Source organism: Fukomys damarensis, unplaced genomic scaffold, assembly GCF_012274545.1.
Source record: "Fukomys damarensis isolate Sample0158 unplaced genomic scaffold, DMR_v1.0_HiC HiC_scaffold_34, whole genome shotgun sequence".
In the NCBI taxonomy this organism is placed as follows: Eukaryota; Metazoa; Chordata; class Mammalia; order Rodentia; family Bathyergidae; genus Fukomys; species Fukomys damarensis.
The window spans coordinates 7,557,789-7,580,076 of record NW_022900946.1 but is presented as its reverse complement, the minus strand read 5'-3'; the positions used below and the strand labels follow the sequence as shown (position 1 = coordinate 7,580,076).

The window sequence follows — 22,288 nt, the reverse complement described above, 5'->3', positions numbered from 1 at the left end:
CGTGGTAGGCAGGCTAGGGGAGGACCGAGGTCTTAAGACAAAGCCCGCATTATATGATCCCAGGGACTCCCTGGCTCTTGGCCACTCTGTCTCCATTTGAATGCCCTTCTTTTCCTTTCACTTCCTGTACCTTGATTAAAAAAAGAAAGATTGTCTTCTAATTAGGAGCCACCTTAAAACCACCCAGAGATAATATGGGGTTATTTTTTTAAGTTATCAAAAGAAGAAATAACTTCCCCCATGCATCAAAGACACAAAAAACTGGCAGGAGGAAGTGACTGATTGCCCTAAATTAACCTCCCTCAGCTCCTCCAAAAGAGGAAACTACTTTTTTTAAAAAAAAATTTGTGTTGCAAGGGATCAAATCCGGGGCATCCTGAATGCTAGCCCTGAGCCACATCCCCAAGGCCCCCCGAAGAAGAAACTGGAAGGGGCTGTTTAAGGAATTTTGGAAAAACCACTAGAATCACATAGCTCCGAGATGACAAGGCACCCAATCTGGCTCACACACAGAGAATGTGGATAAACATCTCAGAAAGCAGCAACACAGGAAAGCCCAGGGTTTCCTGAAGCTGGTAGGGAGCTGTGAACAACTTCAGCACAAGAAACCTCCTGAGGCCTTCTCAAGTTTCAACCGGAGTTTCACAAAGAAAGGCAGCCCCGCGTAGACCACCCCAATCCTGTGAGGGGACGTGGTCCTCAGCGCAGCCGAATGGAATCTAGGGAGGAAGATTCCAGCATCTACTTGGGCAGTGGCTCTCCAAGAGGGGTGACTGTGTCCCCTCAAGAGACAGCTGGCAAAGTCTGGAAATAGTTTTGGCTGTCAACATTGGGGTAAGAACACGGGGCAAAAGCCTAGTATGTTGGACATACCTACAGTTCATGAGATGGGCCCTCTGGCCCTGAAGGCAGTGTCCAGCATGAGCACCCCGCTGTGGATGGCACAGCTGAGGAAGCTGCCATCACACTAGACAGGTGACAACTGCCATGCTCAATGTGCATGCAGCAGACATGCTGTGAAGTATTTCATGTGCCACTGAGACGTGGAAACCCATCAGGCCGTGCCGACACACAATGACCACGTCTACACACACGCAGTCTTCTGACTATTTATTGGACACTGGAGCCAGACCACATGGGCTCGAAGCCCTGTGTTACCACCTTCCAGCTGAACAGCCACAGGCAAGCTACTTAACTTCTCTATGCCTCTCTCCCGGTCTGTAAAATGGGACAGATGACAATGACCTCCCTCAGAGGGCTCTAGTAGGAGTCAAGAAGGAAATACGCACAGAGCCCTTGCCACGGTGGCTGCCACACAGGAGGTGCTCAGTGGAGCTCAGCACGGCAATGCCGCAGAGCGGGTAAGAACAAGGACTCTCCCAGGCGGATCGTGATGCGAATCCTGACTTGATTTACACGCTGAGAGATTTCAGGCAATGACTTAGGCTACTTTCCTCACTTGAAAAGTGGGGTTTCCACAGCCTCTCAATCCATGTGCTGCGCCAACCACTGGATAAGTTAATACGCCAACACCCCTAGCAGAGTCACGGAGGTGAGCGTGTCGCTGGCTGCTATCACTGATGTTTAGTACTAAGTGCCCAGCAAGACGGCAATGACAAAACCCCTGCCCAAGGAGCCAGCTGGGAAAGGGTAAAATAACAGTCTATTAAACAAACCAACCTGCCAATGAAAACCCATAGAAAACCCTGCCAGAGAAAGGTATTTCCATTTCCATCACCCCCATGAGGAAACTGAGGCTCAGACCCATACAGACACGGCTTGTGGGTGGTGCAGCTTGGCTGGTCCCCAAGTCCTTACTCTGCCTGTCCATCTGCTCAGAAGAGAATCAAGGTCCAGGCCCAGGAACCCGACTCCAGCGAAGGCCTCAGCCAGAGCCTCCCTCTCAGCAAGGAGGCAAAAGTGTAGGTCCATCCCCTTGGGATGTGTGAAGTAAGAGGCCTGGGGGATTCTGCGGCACCTGGCTTCCCATCCTGCCTGCCCACTCTGCAGAGGCCTAGCTCCTTGATGTCTTTCAGTCAAGCTGCTGGGCAGATGGGAGCCCAAGGACAGCCAAGGGCGAGCAAGGCTGGGGTCGGGGAGCTGTGTGGCAGGAGGTGGGGACCATGGCACACACCGTCTTTGACAGACTGCCGCTCGATGCTGCCAGGCTCCAGCTCTTCATGGGAAAGGAAGGTCCTCAGGCGTTTGAGGGAGACACTGGCCTACACAGAAAGCAGTGACACAGAAAGCGTGGTTAACTTTAAAAAGCACTTTGCACAACCCACGCCAGCTGACTCAGTGTTCCCCTGGGCGGGGAGAGGCCACATCCTCCCCTAGTACTCAAGGGTTCGCACAGAGGATCTGCTTCAGAATAAAAAATAAAGTGGGTTTTGCTTCTTGTTTTACTTCAAAAGGCCATAAAAGGCAGTAATGGGGGGCGGCAGGTAGAGGTTGCTGTGCAACTGAAAAGGACTTCACAAACCTAACAACCCAAGGCGAGAGAGGCAACCAGCCACTGAAACGACTCTGGGACACCTCAGGAAACTTCAACAGAGACTGAGTATTATTTTAAGAAATCACTGGCAATTGGGTTTGGTATGATAACGGTGCTACAATTATGTAAGATGAAATGCACACTCAAGTATTTATGGGCAGGAGTCAAGAGGTCTGGGATTTGCTTTAAAATTCTTCAGCAAAGAGAGAGAGGAATGAAGAGAGGAGGGAGGGAAGGAGGATCACAAAGCTAGTGTGGCAAAACGCGGATGCTGGGCCTAGGAGACGGGAACGTGAGCTCATATCATTCCGTTCCTTCTACTTCTATGTACATTTGAAAATTTTCCCAATGGAAAGGGTGCTCTGCTTTTGTTAAAGCCTACAATCAGAGCCGTGTAATCAGGTCTTCAGGGTGAGCTGTCTCTGTAGCTAAAAACCGAGTTGAATATGTGCAAAGCTAAAGAGAAAAATGTGAAAAGCACCAGCAGGAAACACCAGCCCCAGGCAGGGGCTTCAAAATGTGACAAAGTACCACCCGGGCTGGGAGTTTCAAGGGGGGCTGTGAAATTAATTGTGTGTGTGTGTGTGTGTGTGTGTGTGTGTGTGTGTGTGTGTGTGTTTGTGTGTGTGTGTGTGTGTCAAGAGTTGTGTTTTTGAAAAAGCAGGCGAGGGTAGGCCAGGGCGGCAGAGAACATTTCAGAAACATTCTTCCAGAAGACTGGGAAGGCCTTGTCGCATTAACCTTCTGATCCATACACTCAACTGTGGGTTCCCAAAAAGAAGTATAATGTCTTTCTTTGGGCCATGACCAAAAACAGCAAACACCTGGAGTCCGGGCCCTGCCAAGCCCAAGGGCACACGGGGTGGGTAAGGCAGAGGGGACACACAGGGGACGGGATCTCTGTGTCCTTCATGTTGTCCCTGACCCCGAGGCGCTGCCTCTGCCCTGTCCCCTCGATACCTGCACGATGCTGCTGATGACCATAGGGAGGATGTTCAGTGGGAAGCGGAGGATGTTGAACAAGGCCAAGGACACGAAGGCTTTCTGGGCATCCAGGACATTGCTCTTGTCGATGGTCACGTAGACGGCAAACGTAGACAGGGCCACCTGCAAGCACGACACCGAGCGCTGCATGCTGTGCCCGAATGAGGGTCACAACCACGGCCCCAGGGACACATGGCCACCCCTCCATGTGACCAGGCCACACTGCAGGGAGTGGCCAATGCCTCAGGTGGCATCTGCCCAAGCAGGTGCTAACTAAACTGTCACAGATTGACTGGATAATGAATGACGGGGCCCCAAATCCCAGCGGCTCCCACCAACTTCCTCAGGGACACTGCAGGGCACCCCCGCTCCTGGGCATCACCAAGTGTGTGTGTGTCCCCGCTGCTGGACCCCTACCCCAGTCATGTTCTAGCCTTCCCCTCCCTCGAGGACCCTGAACCTGCCCCAGTGCACCCTGCCCGGCACTCCAGCCTGACCCCGGCTTACTTTCCTTCCCTGCACCTCTCACTGCCTTGTATAATAATTGTAGACACTTTTATTGTCCATCTTGCACACCAAAGCGCCACCTTCTCGCAGGGACCTTGTTCCACACACACGGTGCCAAGTATAAATGATCCCTGGCATTAGGGACACTAAAGGCAACTTCAGGCAGGTTTATTTCTTCTCCCATGGCCTCAACTCACTCCTGCATGACATGCGGACGGAGGATACATGTCTCCGTTTAAAGTTCCTTCTGTCTCATACAGTGTATGACTTTATGCTTCAAGGAAAAGAAATACTTTAAAAAAGAAAAAAAAAAGACATGGGTATGGTTCTGGGGAAGCCCATCTGCCCCCACAAACAGACTCACCCCAAGCCCTGGAAGCTCCCGGGCTTGACCCCCAAGACGTAAAGACCTCCTGCAATCAGGCTAGGTGGTCTGGGAGTGGTAGTGTATTACCCATCAAGTGCTTCCTTTCCCCCTTGACAAACCCAGCCTGGAAGCCTGGCTAAGGAGAGAGGTAAAGAGGAATGGGTGGTTTGGGGAAGCCACTCTTGCCCAAGTGTCACCAGGTGGAGTCACCAACGGGACCCCATGGTATCCTCCAGGACACAGCATCCTAAGGGATCTGGAAACCTTGGGCCCCGGCCTCTGTTCCAAAGCATCCCCAGGAGAATGAACCTGGCGCTCAGGGCAGATGGCGGGGGTCAGAACAGGCACACACCTAAGCCCTGCCGCTGGGGCTGGCAGGGTCCTGTCTGTTTTCAGGATTTCAGCTGCATCGTTTCACTGCTACCTCCTGGAAGGTCACAGAGATTAGAACCACCTGCCCTGCCATGTCTCTGCTCTGTGGGCCCTGTGTCCCTTAGGAGCAGAGGGCAAGTGCCTGGTGCCACCAGTCCCGACGCTGGCAGTAACAAGTCAGCCAACCCGACAGAAGGCCCTGGTGCAAAGCAGCTCCTCCACACGGCACAGCCACAGGCCAAGATGCACCAGCCTCGAACCCGAGGATACTCTACAAAACCCACTTTTCTCCAATCTATTTTTAACTGATATACCACATGAAAGTTGAACCTATTACTCACTGTAATGTTTAAATGAGGCTAAACAGATCTAACTCCTCAATTGTTTCTCATTTCTTTACAGTAAAAACATTTTGATTCTTTCCTTCTAGCTTCCTGAACGTGGCATCACTGCCACCCTACCGTGCAATAGCTCAACGGTTTCTTGCTCCTAACTGTAACTTAGTACCCACTGATAAAGCTTTTTCCATCCCTCTCCCCCTCAGAGATATCCTTTACTCAAAACCCTCAAAATATATCCACACAGTGGAGTTATTATTCAGCCATCAAAAGGAATGCAATTTTTTTCCAGGATGGAACTTTGTACACGCTAGGCAAGGACGCCACCAGCGAGCTACATCCCTGGGCCGAGAATGCAATTCCTACACATGTCACAACAAGGATGAACCTGAAAACATCAGGCTGCAAGACAGACAGATACAGAAAGCCACCTAGAGTTTGCTTCCCTATATGTGAAATGTCCAGAACAGGCAAACACCCAGAGGCAGGAAACAGATTAGTAGTTGTCATGGGGTGGGGAGCAATTACTATTGGTGTAGGGCTTCCTTCTGGGGCGATGAGAATGTTCTGGAATTAGTAGTGAAGGTTGTACCACCTATATGAAGAATACTGGGTCATACACTTAAACGTGATTACATCTCTAAACAAAGAAACCACACACAACTCTCTGAAGTCAACCAACTCTATTTGGCACAGAATCCAAAGTCTTAACCCAAGGCCAGGGTCGACCTGATTCATCGGTGACCACCTGCCTGCCTCCCTTTCCCCATTCTCCTTGCTTCCTCTGTGCTAGGCTCCATGTGGGCAGCAGAGCCCTACCACAGGGCTTGGGTATCTGCTCCCCCCTCTCCCTGCCTGGCCTCTTTACTGCCATCAGGTTTGCACTCAAATGGCACCTTCTTGGTGAGACTCTGCAAACCCTCCTTGTTACTCAGACACAATTTTTTAAAAACTCCGTAGCACTTCTGATACTGTAGCATGCCGCCTAGCATCTGCAACTCTGGCTCTGGAGCCACCCCACTCTTTCTCTGGGAACTGAGCTTCCAGGCCCAACCTCTGAGTGCCTCAGTCCAAGCATCCTGTCTACAGGCCCAGTGCCTGGCCCAGGGGTAAGCAGGTGATGACCAACGTGTGACCAAGGAGACCATCTTGCAGAGTTTAGTAAGAATTCCTGGGGGAGCGTGGGGTGGTCAAAATTGGGGCTCTCTGCTCACAGGGGTTGCTGAGGTAATAGAATAACCGAGAACTAGTGGCTGACAAAGAATCTGCCATGAAGAAAGCAGAGTGGAGAGTTATTCCCAACTTTATCTCAGACACATCTAGATCCAGCCATTCCAAACCCCCAGGCATGCTTACAAGTACTTTCTTACTCAGTTCTGCGGCTCAAAACTCCTCCTGCCTCTTTTCACTGCAGTTGATTTGAGTGAGGTTCTGTCACATACAAGATAGTTCCGGACTGCTACAACTCATTTCATTCATTCAACTACATGTATTTGCCAAATGTGCACCATTTGCCAAGTTCCCTCTGCTCTGGGGATGCCAGCATTAAACGACATGGCCCGCGTCTCTGTGACCTCACTATCTAGTCAGTAGAGAACTACACAACAGACAATCATGGGGTAATAATTATTCCAAAGAAGAGACATACAAGGTAAGTAGAAGGCAAGAAGCTCACAAATTATCTGAGATGGGAAATGCTAGCCATTGACAAGCTGCTTGGGGCTGCTATTTCAGGAAAGGGCACTAAGTGGACATGACAAATGCCAGACTCTGTTCGAGAACGGCAGCCCCATTCGCCCCCTGGATGGCATCCCCAGGCTGATCTGCCCGCCTGGCCTGTCTTCCATCACCCCTACCACTGGGTAAACAGCGCCTCATCCTTGGAGCACAAGAATTTACCAGTGGAAAGAACATGCAAGAACCTTCCAGGAAAACAGCAGGCCACATATTTTCTCCTAATGTAGTCAGAGGCCTTGGCGTCTTGGCCAGGGCCAAGGCCCTTGGCTGACACCCAGGCTCATCTGATCTTTGCCAAACAGCTCAACAAGCCCTGTCCCTGAAAACCCGGTAACTCCACCCTTCACCGCCTACCTGAAAACCAAGGGGGAAATTCAGAGGTCAACATAAGCCAATGTGGCTCTTCAGCATTCTTCCCTGTGGGGTTTCTAATGGGGACCAGGGCAGGAAATGATAAACAGGACCAGCACGTTCAGGTGACAACCTGGAAATCAGACTCTGTCAAAGGATCCAATGTGCAGGGCAAAGGGCTATGAGAAAATCCACTCTGTCCCCACATGGTACTAAATGGAACACAGCTCACAAAGCTGGTCACCTCTCCTCCTGGTCCCAGGCTTCTGCCTGTAAGAAAGCAATTTGGAATATCATGGATTCCTGTATAATCTGCAATCGCTGGTGTCACAGTAAAGCAAACAAAAGAAACACACAACTACCTATACTGCATATATCCACTGGTACAGACACACTCTCCAAACACACACCAGAAACTGCTGTAGGGAGAAGGGTGAGGTGGAGGGGTGTGATGAAGAGGGGCTGGGCTTGTCACCGGCACCTCTGCTTCTCATGGCGGGAGTACCCCAGGGGGTACCTGGCAATGACTGGAGATATTTCCAACTGTCACAGCTGGGGACAGCAGGGAAAGGGACTGCTTGGCATCTAATGGATGGAGGCTAGGGATGCTGCTACACACCCTACAATGCACAGGGCAGCCCCACATCACACAAACAATGACCTGTTCCCAAACATCGACACTGCTGAGGCTGAAAGTCTGCTGTGTGCAGATCATCCATGCTCAGCAGTAAAGCACATGCTTAGCATGCAAGAAGGCCTGGGTTCAATTCCAGCACATAAATAGATAAGTAAGGTCCTATGGGATGAACAAAGGCATTAAGATACTCAGCTGAGCTGGGTGTAGTGGCGCAGCCCTGGAATCCCAGCTGAGGCAGGAGGATCACAAGTTCAAGGGCAGGCTGGGCAACTTAGCCAGAATCTGGCTCAAAACGAAAATTCTTAAACGCTGGGGAAGTAGCTCAGTAGTAGAGCACTTGCCTTGTGTGTGGATGCCCTGGGTCTCATCTCTAGCACCACACAAAAAATAGTAATATTAAAGTAAAATAAAAATGTATCATACCCGCAGATGAGGATATTTCAGTTACATAGAAGGCATACAGACTTTAAACAGTTTAAAGAAAAATAATAAAACAAACCTTCTTCAACCAGTCTGAGATCTGATTTACGGAAGAGGCTGCCAGGCCCTGGGGAAAGTCGGGAGCACTGAAGTGTAAAAACAATTCAAGATCACACCCTGGCTGCCCAGGGTGCCTGAGGGATGGCTCCCTGCCGGGAGTCCCAGAACTGTGAAGAGATGGCACTTCTTGTGCCAGCCCTGATCTGCAGACTGCAGGCCCCTGGAGGGTCCCTGAACCTGCTTTGGGGAAAGAACACCATGGCCATCCACAGAGGCCCTGGAGGGGAGGGCACGGCCCTGCATTTTACACCCTGAGGTTTAACCCCTTCCACGATCACAGGAGAAAATCCAGAGCCTGGCTGGCTTCAGGTCACACCCTGGGCTGGCAGCAGAGTGCAGCAAGGGTCCTGATTTTCAGAAAAACACCCCAGTGTGTTATACCAGGGGCCCAGGATGTCAACATCTGTTTACAGGTGGTTTGTGAACTCAGAATGGATCTTACACGTTTTAAATGGTTAGGGGAAAAACAATAGAAAGATCCATGACACATAAAAATTTCCTAATATTCAAATTCCAGTTGTCTCTAAACTCAGGCTTACAGGAACATGGCCGCACCCACTGGTTTACTGATCATCAGCTGCTGCTTCTGTACTCACCTGGGACAGACAAGTACTCGCAAGAAGCTGTACGGCCCAGGATACCCGAAATATTTACCACCTGGCCCTTTACAGAAAAGACTGCTTACTGCCGCTCTCTGTATGTGTCTGAAATCTCACATGTGTATGAATCACCTACAGAGTCTGATAAAATTCAGTTTCTGTTTTAGCTGGTATGGGAGGGAGCCTGAGGTTCTGCAGTATTTCTAGCAATGAACAGGGGATGTTGATAGTGCTGGTCCACGGACCATGCTTTGAGTAGGGAGAAGACTCCGGTGGGTCTCCATGTGCAGGCCAGACCAAGAGAACCAGCAGCGAGCACCTGCAAAGGAGGCAGAAGGGAAGACACGCATTCCCCCCACACCTTCTCCATCAGAGATGCCGGCTGGGTTATGTGAGCGTGCAAGAGACTCTGATGCATGCTCGTTTAGTCTCCCTTCACCACTTTAGCTCCCGTGCAGGTCCAGGCTCTGGGACATGGGCAGTAAGCTGACAAAAGCCAGTCAGAATGAGCATGGTTTACAAATGCTGGAAATGCAGGAGTTTCCTTAGGGACTCAGCTCAGCTGAGATGGCACAGGCAAGGGTCTAACAGAACAGCCGCCTAGTTATGAAAGCCTGTGATTTCAGTTCACAGAAACTGTCCCGAAGAACAGAGACAGTGACCCTCTGGTCTCGGCAGGGGACTGGCTCCGAGATTACCCATGGATACTCAGACCCAAGGACGCTCAAGTCCCTTACATAAAACGGCAGAGTATCTGCATCTAACCTGTGCATACACTTCCATATGCTTTAAATCACGACTCAGTTCTGAATTAGTATAAAACCTAGTAAACAGAAGTGCTACATAAATGGCTACCATCTCTTCCCAAATTTTTAAAATTATCTGCAGTTGGTTTAGTCATGGATGATGAACCCCAGCTACAGTGGGCAGCTGCATTTACCAGCATGATTAAGAAAGAACAAGCTGGGTGTGGTGGCGCACGCCTGTAATCCCAGCACTTGGGAGGCTGAGGCAGGAGGATCGCTGTGAGTTCAAGACCAGCCTGGGCTATGTAGTGAGTTCCAGGTCAGTCTCAACTACATAGTGAGACCCTGTCTCAAAAAAAGAAAGAAAAGAAAAGAAAGAACGAATGAACAAACAGCCATTGCTAGTACAACATTAAAAGAACCACCTGGCCAGGGATTTAGCTCAGCAATTCGGTGGCCTGCATTGCAAGTGCAAGGACCCAAGTTCAATCCCCAGTACCAAAAAAAAAAAAAAAAAAACCCACCACCAGGGATGGTAGTGTGCACTTATAGTGCCAGATACTCTGGAGGCTGAGGCAGGAGAACTGGCTGAACTGAGGAATTTAAGCCCAACTGGGCAATACAGAAAGACCCTGTCTGAAGAAGGGAAACAAAAAAGGAAGAGGAGGAAGAGTGGGAAAGGAGAGGAAGAAACTCCTAGGGCTGGGAGAGTACCTTAGAGGTAGAGCATGCTTAGCATGCAGCAGGCCCTAGGATCAACCCCTAGTACCAAAAAAAAAAAAAAAAAAAGGACAGTTAATAATACAAAAAGGCAGAAAACAAAACCACAGAAGGGAAGGCCACATACCACAGTACTCCAAGCTGCGCAACTGTGACTAATTGTGCTTAAAGGGAAAGTCTACATTCCATCCCTATGTGGCTCCTGGTTCGGGGCTAGCTTTGCACTGTTGTTTTTAACTTTTTGGAAGCTGGCCAGGCAGGGAGAGACCCACTGAAGTCCCCAAGACTTTATGTGCATCAGCACATCCGCTGCAGCACAGATGATAATGGCAAAGAATGGACCAACCTGAAGGACCAGCGTGGCAGCCAGGTTGTGTCAACCTGGTACTGGACATCCATGTGTTGGACATGTGTACTTCACTAATGAACACACATGAAACTGATCAAAAGGCACAAGCCAAGGGGACAGGTGAAATACAGAAATGACACAGAAGTCTATGCATGAACTGTGTCTAAAAATTGAGTGAATGCTTAAATTTAAAAAAAATCAGTGCAGTAAAAGACACATTACCTATTGTAGTATTTAGATTTTTTGATGCTTTCTGTTTCAGTTTAGTACAAGAGGAGAGATATGGGTCCAGTTCTACCCTTCAGCACGTAGAAAGCCAATTTCCCCAGCACCATTTATTAAAGAGGCTGTCTTTCTTCCAGGGAAGGTGCCTGGCCTCTTTGTCAAAGATGAGGTTGCTGAGTGTGTTTGGAGCTTTTTTTTATATCATCTACCCTGTTCCTTTGATCCTCAGGTCTTGGTTTTTTTTTTTTTTTTCTTTTTTAGTACTGGGGATTGAACTCTAGCCCTTGTGCTTGTGAGGCAGGCAGCAGAACCACTGAGCCAAATCCTCAGCTCCTACACGTCTTTGTTTTTGTTTTTGCCAAGGCAAAGCTGTTTTTATTACTGTAGCTTTGTAGTATAATTTAGTCACGGGTTGTGATGGCCCTGCCTTTCCTTTGTTGCCCAGAATTGCTTTTGCTATTCTAGGTCTCTTCTGGCTCCACATGAACTTTAGGATGTTTTCTCTAATTCTGTGGGGTATGCTATTGGTACTTCATCAGGATTGCATTAAATCTATATAACAATCTTGGCATTATGACTATTCACTAAATTGGCTCTTCCTAAGGACAAAGGATGCTTTTCAATTTTATGATATCCTCATCCTCTTCAATCTCCTTTATCAGAGCACTGTAGTTTTCAATGTAAAGGTCTTTTACTTCCTTCATCCACTTTTTAAATGTTATTGTGAAAGATGTGGTTTCCCTAATTTCTCTCTCAATGAGTTTGTTATTCAGGTACAGGAAGGCTATTGATTTTGGGGTGCTAACTTTGCATCCAGCTACACTTCTGAATTTAGTTATTAAATCCAGAAGTCTTTTGGTAAAGTTTTTGGGGTTATCTATATAGAATATGTCATCCACAAATAATGATGACTTCTTCCTTTCCTGACCTTATTCCTTTTATTTATTTCTCTTGTCTGATTGCCCTGGCTAATGTTTCCAGATCTATATTGAATAGGAGTGGGGACAGTGGATATCCTTGTCTTGTTCCTGATTTTAGAGTGAAACAGAACACTAAATCTGCTGGAAGACAGAAAAGTAGAACTCTTGAAGACACAGGAGTAGGCAAAGACTTTATGAACAAAACCCTGATCACACAGTAAATAATTACAAAGTATCAACAAGTGGGATCTCATCTTATTAAAAGATGCCAAAGAAATCACCAACAAAGTGAAGAGACAACCCACAGAGTGAGAAAATATTTTTGCCAGCAGTTCCTCAAAGGACTAATATCTAGAATATATGAAGAACAACAATAACAAAAAAAAAAAATCAGGACCCACTCCCCAAAATTTAAAGACCCAATCCAAAAATGGATTCTCAGATAAAGTAGAAATGCCAAATAAATATATGAAAAAATGTTCAAAATCACTGGTCATTTGAGAGATGCAAATTAAAACAACACTGAGATTCCATCTCACTCCAGAAAGAATGGCTGCTATCAAGAAGTCAACCAATAACTGATGGTGAGGGTAAGGGAAGAGGAACACTTCTCCACTGCTGGTGGGAGTGCAGACCAGTGCAACCACTATGGAAATCAGTGTGGAGATTCCTCAAAAAACAAAAAGTACAGGTTCCATTTGACCCACTATTTCTCTTCTTGTTATCTTCCCAAAAGAATTAAAAGCATCACACCATAGTGATACATGCACACACCCATGTTTATAGAAGCACAGTTTGTAATAGCTAAATCTTGGAAACAGTCCAAATGCCCACCAAACAATGAATGGATAAAGAAGATATGTTTTTTAAATATAATGCAGTACTACTCTGCTACAAAGAAAGATAAACCTGAGACATTTCTAGGTAAATGGATGCACCTTGAGACCATACTCTTAAGTGAAATAAATTGGACACGTGTACAAATACATTGTTTCTCTGGTGTAACAAACCAAAATGGTAAATAAGAATCAGAATGTATAATAGATACTGGGAAAAAAGATGAAAATCTTCAAATGGGAAGGGGAACAAGGGAGAGAGGAGGGGGAAAGGAAGGAAGGGAAAAGACAACAGAAGGAAAAAAACGGAAACAGCTTCTGTAAATAAAGAAGGCAATCACAAAGAATGGCTGCTATCAAGAAATCACAAATTACAAATGTTGGCAGGGTTGTGGGGAGAAAGGAATCCTTCTCCATTGTTGGTGGGAGTGCAGACTGGTGCAACTACTGTGGAAATCAATACGGAGATACTTCAAAGAGTTGGGACTAGAGGTTCCATTTGACCCAGCCATACCTCTGCTGGATATCTTTCCAAAAGAACTAAAATAATCATATCACAATGATATATGCACACCCATGTTTACAGCAACACTGTTTGTAATAGCTACAACTTGGAAACAGCCCATTTTCCCATCAGTTGGAAATTGGATAAAGAAGATGTGGTTTTTCTATAAAAGGGAATATTACTCAGCCATAAAGAATGAGAAATTAGATTGATTCATTCATAGGAAAATGGATACATTTTGAGGATATACTCCTAAGTGAAATAAATAAGTCACAAATGTGTAAATACCAAATAATTTCTCTGGTGTGAATAAACTATAATAGTACATAAGATCCTAATGAGATAATTGACAATGTGAAATAGGAAGAAAAGGGCTAAAGGTGTAGGGAAAGTGGGAAGGGTAGGGAAAGGGAATAAGGGAAAAGAAAAAAATATGAGAAAATGAAAAAATGGAAATAAAGTGTTTGTAAACAGGGAGGGTAGAAGGGGGAGAAGGGAGGGCAGAGACAAGGGGAAAAAATGAGAACCAAGACCTGTCATGTAAAGGTACAAGATCCCAATAATGAATGTAGCTGTACTGTGTATCTAAAATGTACCAATAAAGTCAATTTAAAAAATGAAGGGAAGAAGTGCTGAAAGGAGGGGAGGGGACTGGGGAAAAAAGAAGAATCAAGACACATATATATGTGAGTGTGTGCATTTTTGGGGGGTACTGGGGATCAAACTTGGGACCTTGTGCTTGAAAGGCAGGTACAGTGCCACCGAGCTAAATGTGCACCTCAGAATCAAGATATACTATGTACAGGTACAAACTCCCTATGATGAATGTGATCATTATGTATATCTAAAATGCACCAATAAAATTAATTTTAAAAAGACACATTGCCATTAATCTCCCTCTAAATACTCCCCACACTTATCCCATTGTCCTTGCCACTTTCTAAAGCAGTTCTGAAAAAAAAAAAAATTTTTTTTTTTTTTTGGTACCAGGGATCAAACCCAGGTCCTTGTGAGGCAGGTGGCAAAACCACTGAGCTAAACCATGGGCCCCTGAAAGTTCTCCTTCATAAGTGTCTTTAGTTGCAGTGTTGTGGCTGCCTCTATGTCCTGAATGAATTTAAAACATTGATCTTTCATGGTCATTTTGACTTTGAGGAAGAGCCAGAAGTTGCATGGTATTAAATCTGGTGAATAAGGTGGATGAGGACACAGTGTAACGTTTTTGCGAGCCTTCCTCTCCTATGGACAGCACTGGGCAGCAGCACTCACCATCATGTTTTCGTTTGTTTGCTTGTTTGTTTTGATACCGGGTATCGAACTCGGACCCTTGCACTTGGAGGGAGGCGGCGGAACCACTGATCCAAATCCCCAGCCCTACATTCACCATAGGGGTGATCACACAGTGTAAATATACTAAAGAAAGAGGACTTCAGCACTGCTTCAGAAAGTGGCAGGAATGACAAATGTGCTCAAAGCAAGGGGAGATATTCTGAGGGAGATGAGTGGAATGTGTCTTCTGCTATAATAAATATTTAAAATTTAAACATAAACCATTACTTTGATTATACCTTGTATAGTATGATTCCATTTTAATATATTTTTAAAATACCTATATGCTTAAATATATTTTTTAGAAAAGGTACATAAAACTACCACTATGGAGAAGAGGAGAAGATGCAGGAGAGGACAATATGCTCTTACATTTGACATCTTTCTTTATGATCTGAATTTTCTCTGACAGACTCAATAGTTTATTTACAAGGGAACCAATTTTACACAGCATTTGTTGGGTTGCTGAAAGTTTTTATACTGAACCAGTATTTGTTGAGTAGCCCCTTGGCACTATTGTATTCTCTTCTTTTTGATACAAGGTCTCGCTACATAGCTGATCCTAAACTTGAACTCACTATGTAACTCAGGCTGGCTTCAAATTAGCAGCAATCCTCCTTGCCTCAGTCTCTGGAGTGCTGGGATTATAGGTGTGTGTTACCACGCCCAGGATATAGCAGTCAACAGAAAAGGAAAAGCCCTGCCTGCCTGGAGCTGACATTCTAGTACAGAAACAGACAAAAACAAAATAGTAAATTATTAAGGTGCATTTGGCGGTGCCATTGACCCCGTGGCCAACTGGTCACCAAGGCATGATTGTGACCAGCTTGACCACAAGGCATGATGGTAGGCCAGTTAGAACACTAAGTATGCTGTCGTTCACTGATGTGTTTTTCTTGCACAACTTTCCCAGTGAAGGCAGCCGAAACTGGCACACTCTGTCTCATCGAAAACATGTAACCAACTGTTCCTGACGTGGCTGGCTGGAAGCTGCGTGATACATTCATAGTGGGGCCGGAATTCCTGTCTCACTGGAGACAGTGGGGCTGGAGAGTGGTCCCAATCTTGCAAAGAAGAAGTCGGAGAAGACCTTGCGGAATTAATAACCGTCTCAAAATACCTGGGTAGGAAAACCAGGGCAAACATAAAGCAACATGACCCATGAAAAATGGGGCTCCACTCACCAGGAAGGGTGTGCAGACCCAGGTGAAGGTGCCCACGGCCGCCAGGTAGGCAGACTTCTTCAGCACCTTCAGCTCCTCCTGCCGGATGGCCATCACCTTGTCCTTAAACGCCAGCTCCCATGCGTACAGCTTCAGCACCTTGATCCCGTTGAGGATTTCATTCATCAACTTGATCCGACTGTCTTTGCTCTTCATGTGGGCCACCTTCACAGGACGGGGGAATCCACGGTCAGAGGGCGGGTCACTCACCTCCGTCCTGTCGTGCCACTTCATCACTCAGGGGCACAGCGACAAAACGCAGGTCTCCCTGATGCTGGGGGGCTGAGCTGGAACCCCCGTGAGCCGGACGCTTGGCCCGAGACCGCCCCAACAGACTCCTCTATCACGAAAGAAAAAGTCATCCCGCTAGATTAGACATGAGAGAAACCTATTCAACAGAACCACGGATTAGAAGTGAAAAAGACCTCCGGAGCTTGCAGTAGGAGCGGGGCTTTACTCTGCTGATGAACATAGTGGGGATGCTGTTATTTTTCTTCTTTATTTTCTCAATTGATCTGCTACCAGTTCTTGGCTGTTAAAACCTGAAATGTTTCCATAACAGCGGGCACTGATTCAGACCACTGGGTGTCCATGCTGTGCCGGCAGTTAAATAGCTTACCGCTACCTGGTGGCATCTTCCACCAGCCTGGCGCTGTTCTAAGCATTTCACATACATTCAACCATTCAACATGCAGGACTGGCTCGTTGGGTGGCTTAGGCCACTGGTGGCACAAGTGAGACAGTCATGCATGTGCCATGGGGTTCAAGCCACCTGGCAGTGAGACAGGAGTTACGGCCCCACTGTGAATGATCACACTCACAAGGACCAAGGAGGTCCCCCCAGGTCCCAGACAGGATGCTCTTAAGCAATACGACCCGCACACTGGTGACAGCTACAGAGGTGTGCACTGGGAGAAGCCCACACACACAGGGGACAGATGGGAGGTGACGGCCCTGAGCCTGCTGCCTCCCCTCCCCAGTCTGTCCCACCCCACTTGAACCACATCCTGGAACTCACTGTCCCTGCAGATCGCAGGGAGCCAGGAGTCCTCACCTGAAATCTACAGGCACATGAGAACACCCATCTTCCAAGAGGACAGAAACAAACTCCACCTCTTACGCACCAGCAGGCGCCAGCTCAAGGAAATGAATTCGCAGTGCAGGCATAGCACAGAAAGACTGATGCGTGCTACCAAATTAGAAAACCACACTGCTGGGCAGGCCCGTTTGGGTAAAAATATAGAGGGTGATGACATCACAAAAGCACATGGATACACACACCAACCCCAAATGATACAGCTCATTACAGTCCGACAATTGCTGGATTTAATGGGTTCATAGTAGTTGAGAGGGTAGGGAAGGAGATATCACCTTTCAGTTTATACACTTTTATGTTATCTGAATATTCACCTTGCTATTGAGTATTTAAATACTTAAAAGTTTAGCTCAGTGGTACTGCCATCTGCCTTGCAAGCTCAAGGACCCGAGTTCGATCCCCAGTACCAAAATAAATAAAAATAAAAAAATACATACTTGAAAAATACAAAGTACCTGTAAAAACAAAATTTAACACCATGCACAGCATAAAGTAAGAGCTCAGCAGGGGAAAAGCCAGGCATGGCAGTACATGCCTATAATTCCAGCACTCAGGAGGCCGAGGCAGGAAACTCTCACTGTAGGACACCAGAGAATTGAGGCCTGATTGGCCTGCTCTGTGAGCACAAAGGAGAAAGAGTACATTCAGGCGATTGCATATTGCAGGCTCTAGGGGAAACATAAGACAGCAGAGGTTGAGTTGTTTCCCAGAGCAGGCACTAATGGACACTGGAAAGCAGATGAATCTTGTTACTTTGATTGCTGGTTCCTGTGTCTGGGTGAATAAAGGTGAGATGAGCCAGATGGCTGGGGCTCCTCTGCCTACTAAGAGGTGAGAGCCCCCAGCTGCCCAAATGCTAAACTGACACTAGGACTCTGCGCCACACGCCACCCCCGGTCAGAGAGGACAACAGAGCAGGTGTGTAGGTCCTGGAACAAGGCTGGCTGGGCTGTTCAGCTACAGGAATGGGGCTCAGACCGGGCTCCGCCAGAGTGTGAGGCCAACCTGGCTATACAGGGAGTTCAGGTCCACCCTGAGAGACATGGTAAGACCCTGTCTATGAATGAATGAATGCTCAGTGGGGAGAAAAAGTAGACAGTGATTTTTACTCAACTCTTGAAAACACAGCAATACAAAAGTGAGTGATTTTGTGGGAAAGATGGAGCTTTTCAAAAGCTCCCAGATGCCGCGATTTCCATTACCTGTTCACCAGGGTCTGACTCTCAGGAGCCCTGGACCTCGGCTGCCAAGGGGTCACCCAGGAAGTGCTAACACAGCCCAGTGACCAGACCACTGAAGAAAGGAGAACGGGGAAAGGGACCTGGCATCTGCTAGCCCCCCAGGTGATTCTAACAGACAGAGGAGGCTGAGGGCCCCGGGAATGACCAGGAGGCCCCCAGCCAACACCTGTGTGTACAGGACTCAGCCAGGGCCATGTGGAGCCTGGCACGGACAGGCACCTACCTGATAGGTCTTGGTCTTCATCGCCATCACGGCATTCAAGGGCACCATGAGGATCATCACGGCCACCCCAGCCAGGACGGAAGGGCCCAGGTTCTAGACAAACGGAGAAGACAGTCACTCAGCAAACAGGAGAGAACAGGGCCTTCATGCTCTACACAGGCTGCCTGCCCTACACAGATTCAGCCACGTGAGCCGGGGGCAGATGCATTCCTTCTGTCCAATGATGGGGTAAAATGCTGGTGGCCTTGGGGGCCTCCCTAACCCTTCAAGAATGCACAGGTCTATGATCCCTTAAGCTCTTGGGCCCAGCTGAGTCTTACAAATTAGAAGTGTAGAATTTTAGAAAGGTAAAATAATCCTGTGTAAGAGACAGTTCACACAGCACTCCTGACCCCTTATGGACTTGAAAGGTGCTCACAAGTCTGGCCCATGGCTGGGAACTTACTCTACCACTCTCGAAACGGGCACGAGGGACTCGCTGGGCCTAAATGTTCTGCACAACCAGTACGGCTTATGTTGGACTCTGCTTTCCCTCCTGGGAGGCTGGAACCATGGAAGGCTCTAGGCAGAGGACACCCTATGACTGGCTCTCAGAAACAACTCCTGGCACTGCATATTTATCCCACTGGGAGTGGGGATCTCATGTGTGCTCTGCTAGAGAATTAAGTAGATCCGTGTGTTCCACTCCCTGGGAGAGTCTAAGAGCCTGAAGCTGGTTCCCCTCGACTTTGCCCTGGCTGCCTTTATCCTTTGTTGACCGGATTATCATAAATTACAGCCAGGGGTGCCACTGGCATCAGGTGGGAAGACAGCAGCGAGCCATGAAGTACTCTGGAATGTGAAGGACAGTCCCCACAGCGAGGGCTTAGCCAACCCCAAGAGTCCACAGTCAAGGCTAAGCAATCCTCCTCCACATGAGAATGGTGGTGTCAAACAACTTTCTCAGTGGTTCATAAACCAGTTCTCTGGAAACTGAGGACAATTCTCAAAAAAAGCATTCCGGAAATATTTTCACCTATAGGTGGTATTTTCTGGGGATGTAAACACCTAAGATATCTGCCTAGAAAAGACATTTACTTAGATATTTGGATTCTAGTGTTTAGAGCCAGGGATGTAGCTCAGTGGGAGAACCCTTGCCTAGCACAAGTGAGGCCCTGAATTCAATCCGCAGCACTGTGTTAAAAAATAAACAAAATTCTGGTGTTTTTTCTTCTAAATTTCATTATTAAGAATACTTTGGAGGGCTGGGGATTTGCTCAGTGGTTCCGCCACCTGCTTCACAAGCACAAGGCCCCAAATTCAATTCTCCGATACCCAAAAAAAAAAAATACTTTGGAGTGTGGGGGGGGTCAGTGATACATATATAGATAGATAGATAGATAGATCTATCTATCTATCTATCTATCTATCTATATATATATATACAAAAATATAAACTGCAGTTGAAGCAACTGACAATTGGCTGGATTCATACAATAATGCAATGTACAGCCTATCTATCTATCTATCTATATATATATATACAAAAATATAAACTGCAGTTGAAGCAACTGACAATTGGCTGGATTCATACAATAATGCAATGTACAGCCTGTCTGGGCTTGCATTTCTGAGTCAATAACTTGCTTCTAGGCAAGGAAGGGGCAGCACACTGAGTATACAAAAAACTTTTTTGAAACTTGTTTGTTCACTCATTCATTCATGGTACTGAGGCTTGAGCCACATCCCCAGCTCTTTTTATTTTTTATTTTGAAACAAGGACTATATAACTTACTAAGTTGCTCAGGCTGGGCTCGAACTTGTGATTTTCCCACCTCAGCTTCCCAAACTGCTGGGATGATAGGTGGGTGCCACCATGCCTGGCTGTTATTTCAGAAAATAAAAGCAGGTATGTTCCTGTAAAGTTATCTGAATTCAAAAAAGGAAGAAGTCTACCTAACTGAGAGGGAGAAAAAAAATCATCAGAAGGAGCATTAGTTTTATCCATGAAGGATGGGCAGCAGTTCATTAGTTAGAAGGAAGGGAGGGAGGGAGGAAGGGAAAGAGAGAAGAAGAAAAAGAATTCCTGGTGGTACTGGGATTTAGCTCAGTGGTGCCGCTGCCTGCTGCTTGCCTCATAAGCACAAGGTCCCAAGTTCGATCCCCAGTACCAAAAGAATTCCTGATAAAAGGAAAGATATGCGCAAAGGCCCAGAGGCCAGAAAGAACAAGGCATACTTTGTGCCCTGTGCTCAACATCTTTTCACTCTGGGAGGCATGGGTCCCCATGTGGAGATCTGGAGAGACGGTCACATCTCTCTACAGGTGGAGAAGACCTGGTTCAGGCTGGCCAATCACACTCCTTCCTTGTGGTCATTTAGTTGAGGGGTGGGAACAGGGCTGTGCCGGGCCAATCAGAAGCCCATGGGATGTGGCTGAGGCCCAGAATGTGGTCTTCTCTAGGACTCCTGTCTGTAAGAAGACACAAGCCCAAAGCTGTGGAAGTCATGAGAACGAAAAAAAACGGACCAAAAATCAGCGAGAGGATGAAAGAGTAAGTCCTTAAAATCCTGCTTGGTCTACCAGAACACGTACATGCGCCCACAGGTGCCCACAGCGAGCTGTTTGTCATCACTGAAAGCTCTACAAGGTTCCTACCGCTGTCCTAGACCCACCCACACTTGAAGAAAAATCCTTAAATTTCTTTCAGATATCTTTAAAATCCCCTTTATTGCTCAGGCTAAAATGGAGGGAAGCTTAACCCACATAATTAAGGACCAATGAACAAGTTTCATTCACATTTGAGAGAGAGGAGTGGGAGAAACAGGGTGTGTGTGTGTGTGTGTGTGGGTGTGTGTGTGTGTTGTAGGATTGCTTATTCAATACACTCAAGAAAAGACACATCCACTCCAGGGCAAAGAAACACCTTGCCCCCAAAGAGAATACACTCCTGACAACCAAGGGAAGGAATAAAATACCCAGAAATTGATTAATGGGCCAGAAAACAAATGACAGCAAGAAGCGGCTGGCTACAGATGCTCTTATCACAGCACCCACTGTCCACAGGTGGAGGCCCCTCGCTACCACGCATGGGAAGGACACTGGACACGCACCAGCCAGAGGAGGTAGAGGGCGAGGATGACCTGCAGAGGTGCCGACCAGATCATGTTAATGTACGTGGCCAAGTCCATGAACCGCTGGGCGTCCACAGACATGAGGTTGACGATCTCCCCAACTGTGGAGGACTTTCTGGCTGAATTGGTGATCACCAGGGCCTGAGGGATGAGGGAGAAGGAAAGAGGTGAGCGCAGGCAGCGACGAGCCCTGGACTCCCCCTGCCCCAGAGCAGAAGTGACTCTGGGCAGTGACAACACCACGGATCTCTTCTCTTCCCCTGCCAGTCCGGCTGCCTGCTCAACCAATCCGTGTCATCATGAAGACCACATGCTTATCAACCGCAGTCACTGCCTCCCCGTGGTGAGTCTTCCATGAGGAGGAGCCCTCAGATACCCTCAAGTGAGGGCCTTGTACACTTTAACTTGCACCTGGGGACCATGCGACCATGTGGCTTCTGACCAGCAGGTCTGTGACAGGGCCTGAGACTCTGCATTTCTAACAAGCCCCAGAGTCACGCAGATGCTGCTGGCCTAGATCCTGACAAAGGCCTCCAAGTCGAGGCCAGGGTTACTAACCTCAGCGTTCCCAGCATTTGGGCCTGGACCACTGTTTGTGTGGTTGTGCTGTGCAGGCATAGATGCTTTGCTAGGCAGCATCCCAGGCTCTACCCACTAGATGCTATGTCCTCAGTTGTAACAACCAAAAATGTCTCCAGACATTGTCAAACATCCTGGAGGGAACAAACTACTGGGTGGAGAACCCCTAGTCTAAGCCACTGGTTCTGAAATGTAGATCAACAGTATCACCTGCAGAGCTTTAAAAAATCTTTTTTTTTTTTTTTTTTTTTTTTTTT

General features: G+C 47.4%; 1 protein-coding gene across 5 annotated transcripts in view; it reads right to left on the bottom strand.

Annotated features, from left to right (window-relative positions):
• Abcc1 (ATP binding cassette subfamily C member 1) overlaps positions 1-22,288 on the bottom strand; it is a 134,944-nt gene that overhangs the window by 44,006 nt on the left and 68,650 nt on the right. For all 5 annotated transcript variants that reach the window (XM_033758457.1, XM_010610766.3, XM_033758458.1 and 2 more), the window contains 5 exons: positions 21,432-21,593; positions 18,340-18,432; positions 15,741-15,944; positions 3,455-3,601; positions 2,135-2,222 (listed from right to left, as the gene is read on the bottom strand). In XM_033758457.1, the coding sequence (XP_033614348.1) occupies positions 2,135-2,222; positions 3,455-3,601; positions 15,741-15,944; positions 18,340-18,432; positions 21,432-21,593 (694 nt within the window). The remainder of the gene's footprint in view (positions 1-2,134; positions 2,223-3,454; positions 3,602-15,740; positions 15,945-18,339; positions 18,433-21,431; positions 21,594-22,288) is intronic.